The following is a 22,135-nucleotide window of genomic DNA, read 5'->3' on the forward strand; positions in this document are numbered from 1 at the left end:
TGACATATGGCATTGATGATGAAAAACACGACGCATACAACTAAAGAGAAAGCTTTATATGCCTCTGAACCAGTGAAGCCTGTGGCCGGAGGCTTCATGTTTTCAGGTTGTCCGTTTGTTCGCAAGTAGGTATGTCAAAGGTCACGTCACAGTGGCCTCACAAAGTGTGTTTATGATTTTCTTGAATGTGAGACATTAAGATCAGCTCAAGAAAATCTAATCCATTTTGACTCACATTTGACTCAAGGATACACTTATTTAAAAGGTCAAACTTTCACTTGGACCCACAAATAAACTGATTCGCATCGGTATAAATCATCTTGGCATTTATTTTAAAGAGACCCTTTTCCATTAAACTAAAATAAACTAACCCTCTCTTATCAATACTTTCCACTGAGGACTATTTCTTTAATTCTCCAGAGTGATAAGGCTGCTCCTCAACTTCATTCCAGAGCTCCATTTCTTCTTCTTTTTTTCCCCACTGGGCTGTCCTCATCACTTTTGTGTGACTTGTCCTCTGCAAAGTTATTTAATGTTTGACAATTTAATCATTTAATACAAAGGAAGCACGACTTTCAAAATAAAAAGTAGAACAAGTATATGAGCATGGGCACGAAACAGGGTCCCACCAACTGCATTTAATTACACAAGATTGCCACTAGATGGCGCACTGCATCTGTCTACAGACAAAACTGTACATGATGGTAGATTGACCTGAGGCTGCAACAGTGGAGAAATAATGAATAATAAACAGTATGTGTTTTTGAGCAGATGTTAGACTGCAGTATTTTGATATTGGTATAAGCTATAATCCCCTGATTCACTAATAATAATTCATAATTGACTAACACTGTACAGATCGGTTAAATGCCTTTAATAAGAACAATGTTTTGGTTGCCAGGTTGTGGAAAATCATCTTACCGCACGGAACTTGTCCTTTTGTGTAGCTCTTAAACTTGTCAGGACCCATGGACTGTTTAAAGGGCTCTGTACAAGGGCTGCGGGACATCTGGAACAAGATCAAGATTTGAAACAGCTTATTGATGTTGATAGCTGCAGACATAAAAATAAAAAAACATTAATATTAGTGGTTGTTGACTGACTAATGGTTGCTAGTGACCAATGAGATGCGAGAAACCCAGGATCCTTTCATCAACATGTATACTTCATAAATCTATCTTGAAATCTAAGACTTTCCACAACCTGGCAATTCAAATCTTATTCGAATAGAGGACAAATGAGTAAAAATGTATATGGAATGTTAACCAACAATTCATCAGGCTAGGAGACTATAAATAGTGCATTCACGTCCAAAAACCTGTAGGTCAACAAGTGGCACACAATTATTTGCAAGCCAGAACAGACTGATTGACTGGTCATAGTTTTAAAACCTCTGAGGCCTTGAATACAAGAGTTACTTGAGTTTTTAGACAGGCACAGAAACAGCCACCCTGCTCTTGTCCATCAGCCACACCAGGCAACACAACCACTTTGTAAATCCACCTGTTAAACACGTGCGGTAAAACGTACTCTTACTATTCAGATCTTAAAAGAGTCATGAGACTGACACAGGCCCAACTCATTTCTCATTTTCTGCATTTCATGTCCCAGCCAGGTGAGTACACACTTTACTGCTAGTGGAAAGATTGGACATGTTTATTCTCCTAATTTGGTCGTTTTATTTCAGATTTTTACATTTTCAAAGGTCTTTCAATAAACCTTTTGATTTCCAAGTTAAGTAAACATATCTGGTTGTGATTCTACAAATCAGACCAGCTAGTAGCATTTAGCTAACAGGCCTATCTAACTAGCTATTCTGGAAGTGACCACTTCTCTTGTAGAAGTTTTCCTCAGGTCTTGCTATTATTTTTCTTTTCACAGATTTTTACATTTTTAAAAGTTTTTCAAATACGTTTTTTTCCAGGATGGGAAACATCCCTGCTAAAATGCTTGTAACTGGACAAGCAGGTGCTATTAGCTAAGCTACGTAGCAGCATCCAGATTACTGGAGGATATTATCTGGTTCTTATTGTTGCTTATTTGTTTGTTTTACTGGAGACTTTTACATTGTCAAAGGTCCGTTGTCTAAGGTTTGTGTCTCTACTTTTCAAGTGAGCCATGTGAGTTTTACATAAGGAGATCTGTTTTCATGTTAATGGTAAAACTTATCCCTGTTTTTTACAATTCACTCAACATTTTCAAAAATGACATCAGCTCAGACATGAGGATGCAAAACATCCCTGCTAAAATGTGTGTAACTGGACAAGCAGGTGCTATTAGCTAAGCTACGTAGCAGCATCCAGATCACTGGTGGAGGATATTATCTGGTTGTTATTGTTGCTTATTTGTTTGTTTTACTGGAGATCTGTTTTCATGTTAATGGTAAAGCTTCTCCCTGTTTTTTACAATTCACTCAACATTTTTAAAAATGACAACAGCTCAGACATGAGGATGGGAAACATCCCTGCTAAAATTCTTGTAACTATTAGGTTATTATTGTTGCTTATTTGTTTGTTTTACTGGAGACTTTTACATTGTCAAAGGTCTTTCAATTCACCTTTTATTTTCAAGTTGCTAAACAAACCTTTGTAAAATTCTTCAAATTTGAGGATCTAGCCACGGATCAGCTTCTTAACAAGCATTGGTTTTATATCTGTGTTCACAATCAGCTGAGGCGCTCATGTTATCGAGACCAGGAGAAGTGAAAAAAAATCAGCATGTCCCTGTGTGAACTGGGCGTGAGCAATAAGCCGCACGGTTATCAGATTCAGTTGTCACACTCAGCTACAGGCGCTCAAACGACACAAGTGTGGCACAGCCTTTTGAAACTCTGCATGAGGTCCCGGCCAATGATTAGCTTGTATCTTACACATCCTCATCCACTGCTCCGCTGAGAAATGGCGCAGGACTGAAACGAACCCACTGTCACAGACTCTTCCCCGTGTGGGGCAGTGTGAAATGAAAATAGCTGCCATGCATTCAGAGTACATCTGCCTCTGCAACTGTACAGCACAGTCTGGCTGTGACTATATTTGTCCTCCCCTCCTTCTCTCTCTCTCTCTCTCTCTCTCGTGCAAGGGGACAGGAGAGTCAAGAGTTGGACGGCTGCCAAAAGAGGCCGGCCCCGCCATGCAGCTGAAACTTTTACAAGCCAAGCAGGAAGAGACACAGGCAACGATCGAAGAAGAAGAAAAGGAGCAAAAAGAAAAAGTGAGATAGACATCTGAGCTCCTTTCTCTCCCTCTCCCTGTCTCTCTCCCCCTCTGTGTCTGCCTGTCTGTCTCTCTTTCTTTTCTTATTCCTTGTTAAAGCCATACTGTATTTGCCCGCCTTCGTTGGCAGGGGGTAAGTGTGGGGCTGGAGGACAGGGCGGGAGGGGTGGAGAGGGTGGGGAGGACTTTGGGTTCAGAGAGTTCAGCTGAGGAGAGAAATAAATTCATAAACAACAAAGGAGACGTGACGTCAGGTTGAGGGGCTGTCCAACCTGCTGGCTGAATCTGAGCCTCCATGGAAGAACCGGATTGTTTGCACCACATGTGTGTCTGTGTGTGCGTCTGCGTACAGTATGAATGTGTGTGTGTGTGTGTCCATTGTCCCATCTTTGAGAAAAGGCTCATGTGGAGTTTAAGCAGAGAAGCTGGACTATTGTGGTCTGTTTTGTCTCCGCGGTGAGTGTTTGAGGACTGGGAGCACCCTGCCATAGTGTGAGCGTGTGTGTGTGTGTGTGTGTGTGCTGAGTGTGTGTCTGGTGAGTTAGAGGACTCGAAACTCTTGATTGAAACTCAGGTATTACAGCAGCTGTGACAGAGAATGAATGGTTTGAGTTGCCAAAGACAGACAAAGGTTTGCGTCTCTACTTTTCAAGTGAGCGATGTGAGTTTTACATTAGGAGATCTGTTTTCATGTTAGTGGTAAAACTTCTTCCTGTTTTTTACAATTGACTCAACATTTTCAAAAATGACATCAGCTCAGACATGCGCTCTGGTTGGTTGGCTCAGCTTGGGATACCCGCTCTAATGCCACTGATTGGTCCGCAAGCGGGCTATAGAGAATGTTGGCAATTTATGAACAGATGGATTTATGTTTTCTCTCCTAATGTTTGAGGTCATCTAGAGGCGACAGCTCGCTGATCCAAAATCAGCGCTGGTGTTCGACTCGCTCGCTGGTGTGAGAAATCAGAGGGAGACCTGGGAAAGATGCCAAGAGATGAAAAAAAAAAGTGACATTCTGTGAAATATCCACCCTCCCCGCTCATTGATTCATTTAGCTGAACTCTGGCAAACCCCTCCCATTGAGGAGGGCTGACATTATCCCAGATGGAGGGAGTGGACGAATTGAGAGAAGGATGGAGAGAGAGCAGGCTGAATAAAGATGTCGGAAAAGACAGTAAGTCTCCCCGTACTCCTCTTTCGGGTCGAGAGAACTTGACAACAGTTTTCCAGCAGTTTGGAGTTAGAATCTCAAAGCTTGTTTGGGTTTTCTTGACGTATCGTTTGTTAAAAAAAAAAAAAAAAAAAAAGATGGGGGGGATGGAACAAAATGGCAGAAGTGTCAGGATCTGCTTGTCTCTCTCGCCATCTGTCTGTTGCTGCAGGACTGTAATGTTGTGTACAAGGCAAGACGTGTATTTTGGATGTTGGATGATTAAGGTACAGATTCTCAGAGTGCGCCCAGCGGCCGTCCCACGGTTCAGTGTCCCGTTTCTGCCTGGGACAGTTTATGCCTCTTCTCTCTCTTTTTCTTGTCTTTCTGTCTCTCACTGTCTTTCTTAACTCTTTTTCTCTGACTCCTCCTCTTTCTGTTCCCCCTCTCTTGCTACACCATGTCCCTCCCTTCCTCTTTCTGTGTCTCTACACCTCCCTCCTCCCCTCCTTTTTCTCTCCTTCCCTCTTGGCAGCAGTGCCAAAGTGGGCAGGCGGACCGAGGCAAACACAGCACAGGGCAGAGCAGAGGGCGATACAAAGGCTGGCGAACTGATTCTGTGTGTGTTGGTGTTTTGAACTGTCCTGAGTCTGTGCGTTTGTCCTTTTGTCTCCGTTGTGATCATACGCAACTGTAAGTGTCTGTGTTACCGTGAGTCCATTGTGAGTCTGTTTTGGAGCTGATCTCTTTTTCTTGTCCACAGTGTGTTTGACACTGTGGCTTGTGTGTGTGTGTGTGTGTGTGTGTGTGTGTGTGTGTGAGCAGACGTCCCTCTGTCACCCTGTGTACGGACAGACGCACTAACGCCAGTAGGAGGGGATTGTGGGAAGGGGGTGTAGCTCTCAGAGGGTGTGCTATGCTCCTCTCTTTTCCCTTCTTCCCGCCATCACGGCCCTCTTCTCCTCCAGTCCTCTGGCCCAGCTCGCCGCTCACATACAGGCTCCAGGTATTTTTCTTTTTTTATCCTGCGGCACCTCTTCGCATCTCTTTCACTGCCCTGTAATCTTTCTCCTGTAGTCCCTCTCGCCCTTTTCTCTGTCCTTCATCATGGTTTTCCTCCAGTAAACGTGTCTACCGTCCTCGGGTGCCACGCCGCACTCCGCTCGCCGCCATTTTGGCTCGATGGACATAGCAGGAGAAACTTTTCGAGACCTCAGAGGGACTCCATGACTCCCTGCTGACCATCTCCTTTCTGCTCCTCCCTTTATATCCTTCCCTGTTCTCGTCTTCCTCCCCTCTCTCTCTCCCTCTCTCTCTCTCTTCTCTAGGACAGCAGGGTCGGACAGGGTGGTAAACCGTCTTTCTGTGGCTTTTCCTACTGAACAGGTGTCTCTTTGTAGACGGGCAGGAGGAAGGACAGGCCTCCTCGGTTACTTGCTGACCTCAGAGCGACTCCCGAGCCAGAGAGCTGTTGTAACGTTCAGGTGAGTGTAAGCTTAGTTGCTAACCAGTGTTGAAAAGCTGCACCCAATGGACAAGTGAGGCTCCTGGCGGGTCTCTTATCATCTAGAGCCGCTACGATAGGTAATGTGAGGGCAATATTTACTCTGTTGCTGTTTCCCTTTACTCACTGTTTACACGCTATAAAAACCCGTTTCGCTGTGTCACAGAAACATATGTGTGTCTGTGGTTAGACGTTATCTTTCCCTGATCCAGAGGTGTGACACTTTGTTAACAGGTGGCCAGTATAGGGTTTGTCTTGACATACTGCGGCACAGGCTACTGCAGGATATGATACTGTACGTTTCAGGAAGACAAAGAAATTGTCCGTGTTCGTTCACAGACACACACAACGCTGTGAGGAAACTGATTGTCGAGCAGAAATCGCAGTTCAGTGTTGCTGTTCGTCCGTCGCACTTTCATATTTATTCGCAAAGCTTTTGATTTTTCATCTCGAGGCTGACCTGCCCTCAAAAAAGCACAAAAAATAATAAAACTGGAACAAATAGCCTTTATCTGATCAATGTGTAACTTAGTCAGCTGCGAGGAAAAAAACAACATGTTAATCAGATTACTCTGCATATTTTCATCACAGCCTCATAGGTGAAGCCAGGATACCATCAAGAAAAAACTAAATATCTATATTGTGCTCGCGAATTATGGAGATTAACCGACAACTCGTTCGATCATTCAAAACAAACCTTTAGAGGGGAAATTAATAATGATTAAATGACATGAAATATCCGCTAATTGTTTGTGGTATCAGGAATTTGAGTGGACTGCTCATAGCCAGCACTGTATCCTGATCTAAACAAGGGTTGGTGGTAAGATGGCGTCTTCGTGCCACGTGTTTAAGAAACAGTGAATATGGGCAGACCCTTTCAACATACCCCTCACAATTCGTGGGTAAACTACTCCTAACTCGTCTGCATCAGCCTCTCTCATTCAGATAACTCAGCTCTGGCATTAAAGAGATGATTTAATTCATACAAATAACGACAAAACCAAAGCGACCTATTTTTAAGATAGAAACATGTGACAGCGATGAGAGGAAAATGTTGAGAAAGAAGAAGCAGGAGAAAAATAGAGAGAACAAGGGTTACAGAGACAGAAAGAGAGGCAGGAGTGGGAGAGCTCTGTCCCCGCCCCTCTCTTATCCTCAGATGAACTTATCGTGTTGCCTCATAATGTTTCTGAGTTTTTCTCCTAGAGGCAGTCAGGCTAACTTCCTGCATTCAGCCTCAGCATAGCTGATTGGTTGATATCTTGGCTGACCGGCCGCCGTTTGCAGAGAGGCAACAGGAAGTTTCTCATCTCATGCAGGAAGCTGCAGCTGCCTCGTCCTCGCATACACCGTCTCTGCACTCTCACACACATAAGCTTTGTATACATGCACACAAATATGCACGCACAGGCACTTTGAACCAGCCTACCCGGCCATTTGTTTGGGCTTTATCTGTTTGTGTGTTTGCTTGCTAGTGTGTGTAGGGCCTGCTCCGTGTGGCATTAGTGAATGATATGACGTGGGCGTGTAGCAACATGCCAGGCCAGGCATCTGAGCTGTCGGAAACATTTGAAACCATGGTAACCACACATCTCATCAGCACATTAGCAAAAGCATAGATAAGTAGAAAGAGGAGAGGGGACAGAGAGAGGAGATGAAGAGGAGGAAAGACACCTTTGATATACGTAATTTCTGCATTCAGGTCACCGGCCATCTGGGTGGTTGGTGTGTATAACTAATACACCACTGATGTTAAGAGATTGTTGTCTTTTTTATCAAGTATTCCATCATTCTATTGAAGGAACTTATACACACACAGTAAATTAAATAATCCATTTTTAATTCGGCGACAAACTAGCCTCTGTCTAAATCTAAAATTGGATTTTTGATATTGATTATTTAACAATGTTCCACTTTTCTCTGAGTGTATCTAAGGCTGGAGTGATTGTTAGCCACTGCAATAGTCAACACAATGGCTCCCTTATACTCCTGCCTTATCTGGGTCATACTATCGTTTCATCAGACGCGTTGCCCGGCATGTTTACCTTGCTCTCATGCCTGTGAGGCCGACATTTGTGTGTTCAGCCTTCTATCTTTGAAAACAGAAGTTGATGGCGAAGGACTGCCAGTGTTTGCATTTGATATCTTCTCGGTAAATCAGGATAAGACGGGCTGAGCTCAATTCATGTTCACTGGCCGAACAGCCGTGCTGTTGCGTTTACCAGTGCGAGGTTGTGTGTAAGTACGTGCATATGGCAGCATATTTCAGCATACTGTACATGTGAGCTTGAGCCCCTGTGTGCTTGCGTCTGGTTAATGAGGATATACAGAACATCAGAGCGGGCACCAAGCCAAGTGGGCACGGCGAAGGCGCGGCGCTCCTTGTCCTCCATCCTCTAATGTAGGAATCATGCATTCCTCGGGGAGAAGGGGAAGTTGAAAAGAAGCTACCATAAAACAGCCACGGCGCTCTATTGACGACGATCAGTCCTGATTCTTGGATTTGCCAGATGCCTGCACACTGTTTTTCTCTGGGTAAGTCCGGACATGAGTAAGACATGGATTGGGCAATAGACCGTTTTTGTTTTTTTTTAAGTGTGGGAATTCTTCATCCTGCCATTTATTGTGCGGCATACTTCCTCTGCCAACTCCGGCTCCCCCGCCGCTCCTCCTCTTTGCTCACCATCACCACCTCCTTCCTCCCTCATTGAAATTCTGCCTGGCACACAGACACTGCCCATTCTTGGCACAAAGCTCATGGAGCGAGAGAGAGAGAGAGAGAGAGGGAGACAGAAAGAGAGAGAGAGAGAGAAACACAGAAGAACCTGTACCAATCGTCTGGTGCCCCCTCCGTTGTGTCTGTGCCAAGCATTCATCCTGTCTCGTGGACCGAGGGGACCAGGCAATCCAATAGGTATTTCCCTGTCTCTGCTTCCTGCGAAAAAATCGGCTCCAATCCTGAGGAGTTTAGTTGGCATCTCAGTGTGCTGCGTGAGTGTGTGTGTGTGTGCGTTTGGGGATTTGCTAATTAATTTGTGTGTTTATGTCTTTTGTGTTGGGCAAGGAGTAAATCAAATGAATCCTGCGTCCTGTCACAGTGGAGGAGAGGAACCCTGGGCCTATTGTTTACACGATAAATTTCCGCATGCGTTTAATTAGTTTAAGGTGCTGCAGTATAGTTACATTTTTAAATGCTTAGAAAGTACAGCAGGTTTAGGTTGATGTTGGAAGTTTGTTAAACATGTCTAATACAATCTGATAATCCTGTTTGGCAGCCATTTTGATTAGATTTTCCTGCAAAAGACCAGAATTAGTTATCACATCATAACTTTTTTTAATAGAAAATACAGACATTTCCTTAAAAGTGTTTTGACATAAAGTGTCGGGTTTGACTTTATAGACACAGCAAATGAAATGTAAAACATCTGCTCTACTTTCATTGAAAAATATCAAATTCCCAGCGCCTTAGCTGACTAGAGTTCTTGGAAAATCCAAAAGAAACACGTGCAACTGTCTTCCAAAGAAAGATTTACATACTCAAGCAGGAAATTGTCTTTAGAAATACATATCCTGGTCGGTCACGGCAGAGCAGCGTTATCAGAGGACAAGAGAGGACAAGGTCCACATCTCTTGGCTACTTAGAATACTGCTCATGTGAATTTACAACCATTCAGGCACAGTTCCGCGACAGATGCACAGACAGACAGACCGCCTGATAGGCAGACCAGATTAACTCAATAGGCCACATTTCCACCTTTTCTTTAAGATCCTCTCCGCCGCCCCACACTGCGGCTCGGGTCGATTTATTTTGGAGCTGTTGACAGAGAAAATGATTTGCCCCAGCAGAGCCATGATTGCCCCTTTTATGTGCCACAGACAAAGTCCACGATCGCAGACAACAGCCCCCAGCGGAGCTCACATGACTGACCGAGTCTGGTTTCAGTGTTTCCAAAACAGTCGGGAGTTGTTAAGGGAATGGGCTGGAAATGTATATTTTGTAATTAACCCAAAAGCACAAAATTCCCCTTGAAAAAATTGAATTTCTAAATGTTATTTTTTTTTTCATTTTAATTCGAATGTCCTGTTAAATCTTTATTAATTCAACCCCGCCCCCCAACCCCCCAAGTGCACCGTGTCATATCATTATTAGACTGTACCCCTCGTCCTCAGTACGCAGCTCCAGTCGGGGGGGGGAGTTGGCATGGTGGCAGAGTTGGGCGTCACGCCAACACCACCCCCACCCCCCTTCTGTCTGTCTGGTCTTCTGTAATCAGACTAGCAGGGTCTGCTGCATGCTAACTATGGGCCGGTCTGGACCAAAGTCTCAGGGGTTGTGGCCGTATGCTGATTTATGCTAGCAGTGTACCTTCTCCGTCTATCTGAGGCCCAGCTCTGGCATTTAGTCTGGCACTCGTTAACCCTGTACTCGCTGCTATGTTAACCTGCTAACCCATCCCGACCTCTGCCTCAAACAGGGTCTTTGAGGAGTAGCAACAGTTTTAATGATGACATTTAATGAACAAAAATACGATGTACTTGTTCAGCGAGGGCGCTGCAGTGATGAGTTTTTAGTTGGACCAAAATTTGAAAAGTGAAACTGTTCACTTTCCAGCTGTCTGATAAGAAACGTTTCACTCTCACTCAGTGCCCATGATGCAGTTTGTCGTCTGGGTCTGTCGGCTCAGAGTTTGCCTGATTGTCCATCACAGAGGAGCGGCACTTTCTTCATGAGGAAACGTGCTAAGGATAAAAAAAACCTGACAGGTGGACCTTATAGTGTTTTTTTAAGTAGACCTAAAATGGCCGAAGTACGAGACGCCATTTTGTGTTTCGGTGGGGTTGGGGGGGTGGCAGAATCTCATCCTTGTATTCGATCAGAGGCAGCTGGTGGAAGCCATATTTGCAGGCATCTGTGTGCGTACCTCCGTCTGAGATGAAGCAGCCAGCCTACGCAGGGATAGCCCACTGGAATGAGCTCAGTTTTTGGCAAAAACGGAAACGAATTCCTGGCACAGAGTCGATCAGTGCCGGGTTTTTTTCTCTCCCTCTCTTTCTCTCTTTCGATCACATGCCAGAGTCTAAGGAAGCCAGTGAGTTGTTTGGTGGGCTTTCACACATTTGTGCTCTCCCGCTTCGATGTCTTCTTACCGTTAAATTATTTGTCTTGATTCATTTTAATGGGACGGATTAGAATTTAGGGACATTCGGCTCTGCATCAATAAAAACTAAAAGGAGGCTCGGTTTATTGGTGAGGATGTGCCAATATGCAAAATCGCCGAGGGTCTTCTTTTGTTGTGGAGTGATAAACGATTTTTGGCAGTTGAAGACTTGTCACGAAACACGAGCAGATTTTCGCCATGCATGGTGGTTTTTGAATCATTTCCATGAACCGATTGAAATGAAAACAAAGAGTCAGACACAGAGAAAAAAAACAGAAAAGAAATAAGATTACAAATGTTGGTAAATTCCCCTTCTAAGTAAGAATCCTACCCTGCTTTATCTTGCATGTGTTTCGCAGAAAACTACGACTTAATCAAGATAATCCTCTCTGTCTCTGTCTCTCTGTGCCACTGCAGGAGTTTTACCTTCGAGGATCTCAGCTGCTGGAGGAACAAGGATGCTGTCCTTGGGGCTGAGGTAGTAGATTGAATAGTTGTGGGGTTGTGTAACCTTCTTTTGAGATAACTATACAATCTACTGTCTTTCCCAAGGAGACAGCTAAGTCAGCCGCTCGCCGACTGTCATCTCCAGATGTGCAATTACCCTGTCCAAACAATTGCGGCATATAAAATAATGCATCGTGACAGGCATTGTTTGTTTGTTTGTTTGTTTTATGCTAGAGCAGGTAAATTAGGTGTCCTGTTCCCCGACAGTCGACCATGTGGTGTCCTCGATTTGGGCTCTGTCAGGGTGAGGTAGTAGGTTGTATAGTTTGGTGGGTGGGATTACTCCCTGCTCAGGTGATAACTATACAGTCTATTGCCTTCCCTGAGGAGTTCGCTGAACACTCATCAATATTCAACACACTCTCATCCCGGCCCAGGTATCACGTTTATTCGTCCATATGAAATAAAAAGGATCAGGTACACATGTGCTGCAAAGGATGTTAAATGGATTGAACATGTCATGTGGCTTTCTTAAGATATATGTACATCTCAATAAAAGTTATACTTGCTTCAAAACAGTTGTCCAAATACCAGTGAATGAGGCTTTTAACTCATCTGTTTGTCAGACACTGTTGTGATGGTTTCATGGTGTGTGCACAACAACAGCTCTCAAGTTTGTTAGTGTAGACCACCCTCTAGTGGAGTCAAAGGAGATAGCTCTGACTAGAATAAAGTTTGCCGATTAGGGAAAGAAAAATGAATGTCATGGGCGACTGGGACATGCAGGGTTCCATTTGTTCTAGAAATGTAAACATCACAGGCTGTCTGCATTGCCTCACCCAATATGTTTCTGTGATAAACCTGTTGTCTTGAGTGTGTTCCACAAACTACATCCTCAAACATACTGTACGTAGAACGACCCTGCAGTTCTGTCTCAGGGTGTGGCTTTCCCTCCCGAACCACACTTCTCCGTGTGATTGGTCAGGCTGCTTGTTATTGATCGGGGAACCTGCTCGTCCTTGTGGCAACAGTTGAGCCTCAAGAGAAATCGCCTCCATATTTGACTGTAGGCCTGCTGGATCTTTGGGATGCGGTAGGCGTAGACCACAGGGTTGAGGGCTGAGTTGGCATGAGACAAGAGGATACCTGGGAAATTTGATATTTCATCAGGTAAGTATATTGTGATCTGTGATTAAATGGTGTATTAAAAAAAAACTACTCAGGACTATGGAGAAAGTGGATGGACTGTCACCTGCCTGTATAGAGCACCCCCCGCGGGACAGCTTGCGGTCCTTGGAACAGCAGCAGACAGTTCATCAGGTGCAGAGGAATCCAGCAGCTGGCAAACAAAATGAGAACCAGAGCCAGAGAGCAGGCCAGCCTCCTCTCCCTGAGCAGAGAGGCCCGGGCCTGAGGACAGCTGTCCTTCAGCCGGCCCTGAAGGCTCCAGAAGATTCGAATGTAGAGGAGCATCATGACCAATAGGGGTGTCATTACACAACCTAAGAAGTTGTAGTAGACCATGAAGGAGAGAGAAATAACAGAGAGGAAGGTGCATGGTGGCAAGATGGAGGAAGAGGAGGATGCATTGGTGGAATCAGAGGTAAGGGAGGAGTAGTTTTTCCAGCCAAACAGAGGGGTGAACCCCAGTAGACAGGAAAGTATCCAGCACATAGACACGGCCAACCACGTGCGCCTCGGTGTCGCCAGGGATTTGTATCTGAGGGATCAGGCAAAAATAAAAAATGGAAGAGATGATTATTTCAACCAATCACTGAGTAAGCATGCGATCCATAAAGCTGTTCTACTTGTAAACCAGTGTTTCATACCTCACCTGAGTGGTATGTGTAACCGCAGGTATCGGTCCACAGCGATAGCAAGCAATGACAGCACCGACGCCTGAGTCAGCACAAGCACGACACAGCTGAGGAGCAGGCACAGGTCCGGGGTCAAACTCACCCATCCGTCCAATAATACGGCCAGGGGCACAGCAGCCACACCCACCAGGAAGTCAGCCACTGCCAAGGAGACCAGGAAGCAGAAGGTAGGCTCCCGAAGGGAATCCCGCAGGCCAACACACACCGCACACACCACCAACATGTTGCCCAAGCAACAGGCCACGGAAATCAATACTTCAACTACTGTGTAAACCACCCAGCTCCACTCGGCCATCACTGAGGATGGAGAGCGGGGAAGACAGAGAAGCTATGAAGTTTGATAAAGCAGGTTTCCTCTCGGGTCGTGGACAGATGCAGCAAATTCCAGAATGAAATCCAACATAATCCAGAGTTTGTCCAGAAAGTCTTTCACTGCTTTCAGCTCTTGGCTTCAAATGACCATAAAAAGTATTGAGCAGATGCTTTTTATATGGAGACATGCACCTAGAACAGGCGTGCACTCCATGGAGACCCCATCTGTATTCAATCAGTGAGTGAAAATCTGGTTCCCACTCTGATCAGTTGTGACTCAGTGGCCTTATACAGGAGAGGACTGGTGCAGCGCCAGTGGTGAAGGACCTCCTGAGATCTATTGATTAAAGTAGCTGACCTAAAAGAAGTTATACCACAATGTAGCACTAGACTCCAAGTATAACTCTATAGATTGATAGATTATCAGCCAGATGTACTGTATTAGCCGAATCAAAAATAAAAGGTCTCATCCAAAGTCTTACATAATAGAATTTTGGTCATTTATTCATTCATGTGTGAGTATTTCATAGTTCTAATAGTTTCTGCAAATTTAAAATATATTTATTCATTTACTGGTGATATTTTGATCTATGAGATCATCATATATATTAATAAACTGTCTTAAATGTAAAATCTCCATTTTCAGTGGTAGTACCTGGGGACAGAGACTACAGACACCCGGTCAGGTCGCCTGATCAGTTCCCGGCCTGTGTCGAAGAAGCATCAGGGTTAAATAGAAGTACTCGAGAAAAGTACTGAATCCCTTCTGCTTTCCACTTCTCATTATTGCAAATATGTAATATTAGAACAATAGTTTGATGATTACCAATATTACATTATTTATAATATAATATATATATTAGCACCAAACTTATAAAAGTCCTGCCTTGAAATACATCAGGATATAAAGTGAGGATCTCAGTCCATGTGTGTTTGATGTTTAGTAATTTGTAATATGTGTCAATGTCTGTATGATCTCTCCACTTCATATATGTACAGTGTGTTTACTCTTTTTGTGTGAAGGGACTTTTCAGATGTAACTGATTAACCAGTCCTTGATGGTGGCGGCTTTTTCAGTGCATGCTTACTTTGCATACAATTTTGGTAGTGTGTGTGTGTGTGAGTGTGCTTGTGTGCGCGTGTGCCCTTGCTTCAGTTTACAAGCACATCTGTATTTGCTCCGCTGATATGCACTACACAGGATGCCTTTGTTCTTTAGAGGGACAGACAGATAACTACAGATGGATGGATTGACAAAATGTGTATTGCATCATCTTGAAACATGATGTTTACACAACCTTAATTTGTAAGATATTACATCCAAATATAAAAAAATTCAGAAAAGCACAAAGACACGTTTTTAATTTTTAAAAATGTTTATTGTATTTTATTTAAGGTCTACTTATAAAGTAGATATGAAGTAACAACCTTTTAGATTTACATAGATTTGCATCATTGTGCCAGTATCATAATTTCCAGTCCTGATATGAACCTATTCCTAAATGGTTCTGTATCTATAGAAAGCTCTGACTGACTCGGACTGGCTTTTCAAATACTCAGTATTCATTTGTTTTGACATGAATCAGAAGAAGGGACATCCACAGAGGTTTTGTCTATGAATATCCACTGTGCTTCTTCTCTCTCTGGACTCGCCATCACTCCTACGCTCTGTTGGAGTCTCCTCGCAGGCCTCTCAGTGTCTTCTCGTCGAACTGATACGTGAGCTTCCTTTTCACCTTCTGGATCTCGCCGGTGCGGGAGTAGTTCCTCAGTGCCCGTGCCATCTTCTGGTAGGTCATAGTCTTGCGGTTCCCCTTGCGTCGGCCCCAGAGCTGCGCCAGGCGCTCCTTGTTTTGGGAGGAGAACTGAAAGGTGCCCGATGAGGACTGAACCCACCAGATGCAGCTGCGCATGGCAGGCGTCTGGAGCATCTCGAACAGGAACTGGAACAACCGCTCCTTCCTCTTTCCTGCTGAGAAGTAAAGGGATGTAAATTCTAATTATGAGGTTACCATGATTCATACTGGTTAGTAGATGTGGGAACATCCATTTTGTTTCCAACCAACAGTGTTTAAAGAGAAGCTTTGAAAACACATAAGTGTAAAGTAAAGTAAAGTATAATCTGTGTGTTGGTTGTGTTCAAGTTAAGGACTGTTCAGAGTAGGGTTGTAACAATGTCAGAGTTTCAGTAAAGTAAATAAATAATTTGGCAATCAATTTTTCCCTTGATGTCATTTGTAACTTTGTTTATTATGTGTTTTTTCTCCTTTTTCGGCCAATCAATTACGCTTAAATAATTAAAAAATACTAACAATACAATACTTATACCGAAAGGGTTAATATCAGGATATTAGACAGACATGGCTGACAGTTTTCTGTTAAATGTGTTTATACCTGAAAATGGTGCAAGGGTCAGGGAGTCTCTGTCCTTCCCGCTCTCCCTGTCCGACGACGGTGATGGTGAATCTTGGTATTCCTGGTACTGAGAGCAGCTGGACTGCGAGTCTGAGTCAATGTATGCAGGGGCCTCGTAGGAATACGTGATGTGCTCCTGAACACATACAAATCATAATTAGAATTCACCAGTGTCACAATCTTCATGGATCGTGGATAAATCCTATCAGTTGAAATTAATTAATTAAACTTTATTTTGCAGAGAGTTTGAGGTACTTGAACTCACCCATTGGTTGTCATGGGGACAAGGCCAGGCTGGAGGCGGGGCCTGCTCTTCATACTCCTCGTAGGGAGGGTTGGAGCCACAGTGCCACTCGTAAGCATGCTGACCCGACCAGCTGTTCTCTGTGGAGGAAACAGCCGTCAGATAACAGACACGGAAACACACAGGGACCAGCATTCTCTTTGAGATCATCACCACCACCGCTCACCTATGATCCTGCCGCCCTGGTGGAGGAGTGTGTGCGGTTGTGGCCCCGTGGTGCTCTGAGGTGAGGCAGGCATGTGGGCATGCTGGACCTCCAGTGAATGCTCCTGCAGGTACTCCTCGATGACCTCCAGCTCCACCTCGGGGCAGGAGGAGGGAGCCACTCCGCTCCAGCCTCCACTCAGCCGGATCTCGGTCACATAGGCCATCTGACAGAAACAGAGCAGGACAACAACGGAATCAGAAATCATACACAGTGACTTTTGTTGTATGTTGTACGATGTGAGCACCCAGGCATATTTTTGTGTAATGTTTGGTATTTATGTCCCATCGATAACAGCCTGAGGTGTTGTTATTACTAGGCCACACATCTGCAGTTGTTATTGGGCTCAGCATTCAGACGTACTTTGGCATGCTGATCCAATTAATTCAATTTTTTTCCCTTGCAGAATAGTTTCACCAAAAGACACACAAACACACACACACACACACACACACACACACATATGCTGCAGCAAAGTTTATGAAACTGAACCTGATCCTAACTGTGTGTTGTATTGTTTTGCGTGTTGGAAATGAGCCCGGCAACAACACCGCAACTGTGTATTTTAGTTTGACTGGCAAATTTATGCAAGTCTGTTTGCATTAAGCATCTCATGCAACATTCAGGTGACAATGTTGTGTGGCTTTTAGCGACAACAATTTACCCTTCCCATAAGGCCGGGTGAAGTGTTTGAGTTCACAAAACACTTTTGGACTTTCAGGGGTAAACAGCGCTGCAGCCAAATCCAATAGAATTGAAGTAAATAAACACATAAAATGCCTCCACACTGCTCCTGTGGTGTCTTCCAAATGTCCGTAAGCGCTGACATTCAAATTTGACCTAAAACTGCGTCATTTACAGTGTTCTGTTAGCCTAAATGTCCAATGTGATCCTCCTAGTGCCCCTTTGGTGCGTGGATCACAGAGGACATTTGAAGAATCGGTCACCAGTTACTTCAATTGTATTGGTTTCTGCTGCAACGCTGTTTACCCCTGAAAGTCCAAAACTCCAGCGGCATACTGGTTAGTAGATAGAGTTAATTTTCATTTTTGGGTTAAAAACTATTCCCTCAACAAGATCATATATTCAGAGCAGAGAACAAGTGAAATACACTGTTCCATCATTGTTTCTAAATAATATTCGTGGGCTGACTTGAAGAAGACACACGCAAAACACCAGCCTCCCCTCAAGAACTCTAAAAACTTAAATGACTCACCATCTCCATCTCTGTCAAAGCACTGTGAGGACAATCTGTGAAGAGAGAACACTGTGATGAGACGCCAGAATCAGAATTCACGACACGAACAGAGAAGTGAAAGATGCTGTCACACACGTTTCTCTAACTTACAGTCAAATGAATGAATGAGCACAGGGAAGAACTTTACCTTTTACCGTCTGAGGTGAACTCCTGCGTCTGCAGTGAAGCAGTGTCTTGAGGCAGCTGAGAGTGGAGGCATGAGAATGTGAAGGCTCACCTGTGTGATGCCGCACCTCCACGTCACCGCTCTTATAGCCTCTGAACACGTTTGGCCAACCCTCCTCTGAGCACAAGGATTATTAGAATGGGAGTGGTTTCAAAAATGAAAAAGGCTCATCTTGTCTTTTGTCTTAAATTGTTTTTAAATATAATACACTCTTTTATTTTTTACAAAGGGCTCATGTATAGTGAAAGATTTAAAACATGTTAAACTTTTGAAGAAACACAGAATAGTTCAGTACTTATCTGATATACCTTTTATGGTTTAAATGGATATCCAGTGATATAATTGAAATATATTTTGACGTATTTTCCTCTACACCCACACACTCAAACTTTGGATTAACTGTGAATATTCCCATGTTCTCAAATTGATGCTGCATATGTCTGTGTTACACCTCAACATATAAAACTCATCCGTCCATCCATCTTATCTTTTGGGGATTTTGAGGGGAGCTGGAGTCAATCCCATCTGATAACGGTCGAGAGGCGGGATACGCCCTGGACGCAGGTGGCCGGCGCACCAGGGCCAACATTTTAGTAAGTAAATGTTCCATTAAATCAAATGGGGACCATTTAATGTAATTTGTGACGTTTAAACTTCAAACAGATATATAAAAATAATGTTAGCCTGTCTATTTATCATAAGCTGTATGTATAATAACACATTATAATGTTATTGTAAGCAGACATAAGGAGATTTTAGGTGTTTATTTAATGCACAGTATTCTTCTCCCATTAAAATATATTGTGTATACAGTATACTTTGCTATATTTGCTTACAACTACATTGCAGACCATTAATAAACAACCTATTAAATGTGTATATGTGCATATAAATGCAATGCACTGTATTTACGAGGTAACGTCTATAGCTCCTGCATTGTTTATTTCCTCCAGCTGTGCCGACAGTATAGGAACAGCCAAACAATCGTCTTACTTCAGATTATTCTAGTCGAAAATCCACCACTTTTGTAGAACAGTTTTTTTAGAGATTGGTCTAGTTAGCATGTATAAGTTTCCCTTCTAAAACTTCCCGGGGTCAATTCTGTAACAGCAGCTACGTGCGTTTTAATCAACTTCCTTATTAAACTGAGCTCTGCTATATTAAATGACACCGCTCTTCACAAACCACAGTGGAATAGCACAGTGTCAGGTATTTCATCACACCCCTGGACGTGACGTCAGTCATTGTTCACTTTCGATACAAGCTTGCTTCCTGTGAGCGAGCGTGTTCCTGTTTGTTGATGTTGCGTGTGTTATTATGGTGGACGTAGATTCCAGTACACAACTGGCAGTGCAGGATGTGTCCCTTTTTCACAGGGTGTGTGTGGCTGAGGGATTTCCCCAAACTGGTCTGAGGCTGAGACACAAAGACACTAACAGTGAAGTGGCAGAGATGCTGGAGAATAAAAGGACACATGACACATCCACCCGCACTGTTTTAAGCTGAGGTTGTAGGGGACAACCTGATCCAGACGTCAGAGATGCAATGAACACAATAGTCAAATGAGGCACTAATTCAATCTGAAGTTCCGATAAAAGTCCTAAGTGCTCCAGACAAAGGTGACATTCAATTACCAAACAATGAATGACTGCAGGCCTGAGGCAAAGGTTTGTCAGCGGCTAAATGTACTTTCATGTCGAACCTGTCATTTCAGCTATTTCCACCAGATGAAAACATATTGTTATCAGTAAAACAATGAAAGCTGATGTCTGGAGCTGTCGATTTACCAAACACTGTACCTCTTCTTTGTGAGGTTAACATGCTTTCATGTGTTTCCTCACAGGCAACTCTGAGGCCCTGTCCCAATTCACCCCCCTCTTTGTTTTGCATGAAGCTGTGATGGGGTAGTGTTTTCCCATTTCTCTCTGTGAAGAAGGCGTAGTGATCATCTGGCCCTTCAAACACCCCTTCAACTGAAGTGTATTAAGGACCCCACTAAAAACAAACTCCTGAATGCTTAACAAATGGAGGAAGCACATCAACACATAAGTGACGTTTGAAATGCTGCAAAATAACCTAGATTTTTTTTTTTATCCAGCGAAATATCTTATTTGAATTCAATAGCAAATAACAACAAGCATGTCTGAGGGAGAGGAACAACTTTTCACTGCGAGGCAGAGGTTTCTATGGACAGTGACCCGAGCGTTTGCCTGCAGGGCATGCTGGGAAGAAACATGTTGACTGATCAAACGTAAGCTCAATAAATAAAACAAAACAGCTGTAAACATCATGAATAAAAAACACCAAGTGTTTATGGCGTGATGATCAGTGTCGTTATAAATCCCACAGCAGTGCCAGTAGCCTGTGACCTCCTCGGAAATGGGTGATTGATGGAGCATACATAATGGAGAGGTGGCAGAAATTTACAACCTGGGTTTTATTCCTGGGCTGTCATCTCAACATGATAACATCTTAAACCTAACAGGAATGGCAATACTAACTTCACAAATAGTCAAGGTTTAGTGTAGCAATTCATCACTCTGAAATATACTACTGGCTCCTACACTGTAAACCTATCAGAGGACAAAAGGATATATGGAGGGTCAAGGGAGGTCAACTTATCAAAGTTTACCATCAATTACTTTTTTTCTTTACAGGTTCTTGTACCATTCCGATATTATCCACTGCTTTTTCTTTCTGGTTATGGACTGTGCTTTAAAAATTAATAAACGTGTATATGTTATTGTGGGGTGGTGCTCAATCCAGCATAGTTGTGACAGAGAGGGCAGCAGCAGCAGATCCAGAGCGGCAGTGATTCGTTATCTCCACTGTGACAGGACGACCACCTGGAAGATGACATGTTTCAATAGCACAATTTTTCCACTGTTGTTTTGATTCGGGCTCGGTGGATGAATCGGATCTTGAACTGCAGTTGCATGCTAATGTGACTTTCCAAAAAAGTCTGGTTTGTAAACCTGTCGAGCGAGGTGATCACGTAACTTCCGCGAAGCACCGGGAGCGTTTCCCGTACTTGGTGCCCTTGATGTAATACCATTTTTTTTTTTCAGCTCTCAGGATCCTAACTGTATATATTTTACTGTATGTAAAGCATATGAAAGCAAATCCACAGGTTGCTTAACCCTTATGTTACGGACAAACATAATTAACTATGCCTAATATTTGCTTACACAGCTATATTCTGTAGAATAATTTCCATAAGTGGAGAGATTACCACACCCCATGATAATATCTTTCATCAGGTTTTCCTGCATGGACTCAGTGACACAAACACCAAAGGCACATTTTTGTACGAAGTTGACATTGTGCCAAATAGATTTTGTAGACTTAAGAAGGTGCAACATCCTGTGTTCTTAATCCTCAACAAGAGTAAGGAATAACTACCAACAAAAAAAGATCTTCTTCTTAATTCAGCCTAAATGTAGGAGAAGAAGATTGATACCCCTCCACCACCATGTGATGCTACAGTTAGCACTCTGTTAGCTTAGCTAAGCTACAAATACTGAAACATTTAGCTCCCATAGGTAACAGAAAAATCAAACCTTCAGGTGCAGGTAAATCTTTGTCCATTATATGCTTGATGAGTTAATGTACACTAGTGTTAGAAGGATGTTTCATAGTTTGTGTTGGAGATTAGTTCTTGGCCAGGAGATTTCTGTTTTGGAGTTGCTGCTTGTGGTAGCTTCAAATTCCCCCCATAGACAGGAGGTTGTGAATATTCACATCTAAGTAGTATTAGTAGAAGTTTGTTGTCAAAACATGAAGACATTTGTCAAGAGGTTTTAGAATACTTGCTTAACGTGTTTGGAAAAACCCTCAGCTCTCTGAAAAAAGGTGACAGTTAGAATTCCAATAACTCGGGTTGCACCTGGAGCCTTGAGACAAGGTGATAAGGCCACAGAGACAGAAACACAGAGGGAGAGATAGGCGGTGCAATTTGAGAACTGAACCACGCCAGGCAGGCTTTGAACTTATCTGATTTGTGTTTTTTGGCCCTGACTTTGTTGTCCATTCTCCTTTTATCAGGGACGAGAGGGGAAGTCTAAGCTAAAAATAAGAGTTTGCGTCTAAAAATAAAAGGAGTGATAGGTGACACAGAGGGGGGGGA

The 22,135-nt window shown here is 43.4% G+C and overlaps 2 protein-coding genes and 1 long non-coding RNA gene across 7 annotated transcripts; 1 reads left to right on the plus strand and 2 right to left on the minus strand.

Annotated features, from left to right (window-relative positions):
* Nucleotides 1–3,612: 3,612 nt before the first annotated feature.
* LOC133957240 (uncharacterized) lies at nucleotides 3,613–12,048 on the plus strand. 3 transcript variants are annotated; one of them, XR_009921205.1, is made up of 4 exons: nucleotides 3,613–5,055; nucleotides 5,188–5,368; nucleotides 5,691–5,846; nucleotides 11,443–12,048. It is a non-coding gene; the product is annotated as an uncharacterized LOC133957240 (long non-coding RNA). The 3 variants fall into 3 exon arrangements; XR_009921203.1 differs by having other exon boundaries at nucleotides 3,613–5,368; XR_009921204.1 differs by having other exon boundaries at nucleotides 3,613–5,368; nucleotides 5,749–5,846.
* On the minus strand, nucleotides 11,899–13,787 carry LOC133957238 (adenosine receptor A1-like). The gene is made up of 3 exons (XM_062392718.1): nucleotides 13,307–13,787; nucleotides 12,729–13,192; nucleotides 11,899–12,618 (listed from the first exon to the last, which is right to left on the minus strand). The coding sequence occupies exons 1-3, from the start codon at nucleotides 13,642–13,644 to the stop codon at nucleotides 12,407–12,409; spliced, it is 1,014 nt and encodes a 337-aa protein (XP_062248702.1). The 5' UTR covers nucleotides 13,645–13,787; the 3' UTR covers nucleotides 11,899–12,406.
* A 1,242-nt stretch (nucleotides 13,788–15,029) lies between these two features.
* Nucleotides 15,030–18,686, minus strand: LOC133956240 (transcription factor Spi-C). 3 transcript variants are annotated; one of them, XM_062391136.1, is made up of 6 exons: nucleotides 17,971–18,686; nucleotides 17,802–17,836; nucleotides 16,547–16,751; nucleotides 16,342–16,460; nucleotides 16,056–16,212; nucleotides 15,030–15,630 (listed from the first exon to the last, which is right to left on the minus strand). In XM_062391136.1, the coding sequence occupies exons 2-6, from the start codon at nucleotides 17,808–17,810 to the stop codon at nucleotides 15,323–15,325; spliced, it is 798 nt and encodes a 265-aa protein (XP_062247120.1). In that variant the 5' UTR covers nucleotides 17,811–17,836; nucleotides 17,971–18,686; the 3' UTR covers nucleotides 15,030–15,322. The 3 variants fall into 3 exon arrangements, with proteins under 3 accessions (XP_062247120.1, XP_062247118.1, XP_062247119.1); XM_062391134.1 differs by having other exon boundaries at nucleotides 15,031–15,633; XM_062391135.1 differs by having other exon boundaries at nucleotides 15,031–15,633; nucleotides 17,802–18,686.
* Nucleotides 18,687–22,135: the final 3,449 nt, after the last annotated feature.

The sequence above is a fragment of the Platichthys flesus genome, chromosome 7 (genome assembly GCF_949316205.1).
Source record: "Platichthys flesus chromosome 7, fPlaFle2.1, whole genome shotgun sequence".
Lineage (NCBI taxonomy): Eukaryota > Metazoa > Chordata > Actinopteri > Pleuronectiformes > Pleuronectidae > Platichthys > Platichthys flesus.

What these genes read in the sequence shown, in the direction of transcription:
- LOC133957238 (XM_062392718.1), bottom strand. Translation starts at nt 13,644, where the DNA reads ATGGCCGAGTGGAGCTGGGTGGTTTACACAGTAGTTGAAGTATTGATT. An exon ending in CGGTTACACATACCACTCAG is followed by an intron (nt 13,193 to 13,306) that starts GTGAGGTATGAA and finishes CTGATCCCTCAG; the next exon opens with ATACAAATCCCTGGCGACAC. An exon ending in GCGGGGGGTGCTCTATACAG is followed by an intron (nt 12,619 to 12,728) that starts GCAGGTGACAGT and finishes CAAATTTCCCAG; the next exon opens with GTATCCTCTTGTCTCATGCC.
- LOC133956240 (XM_062391134.1), bottom strand. An exon ending in GTCCCCATGACAACCAATGG is followed by an intron (nt 16,213 to 16,341) that starts GTGAGTTCAAGT and finishes GTATGTGTTCAG; the next exon opens with GAGCACATCACGTATTCCTA. An exon ending in GACCCTTGCACCATTTTCAG is followed by an intron (nt 15,634 to 16,055) that starts GTATAAACACAT and finishes TTTACTTCTCAG; the next exon opens with CAGGAAAGAGGAAGGAGCGG.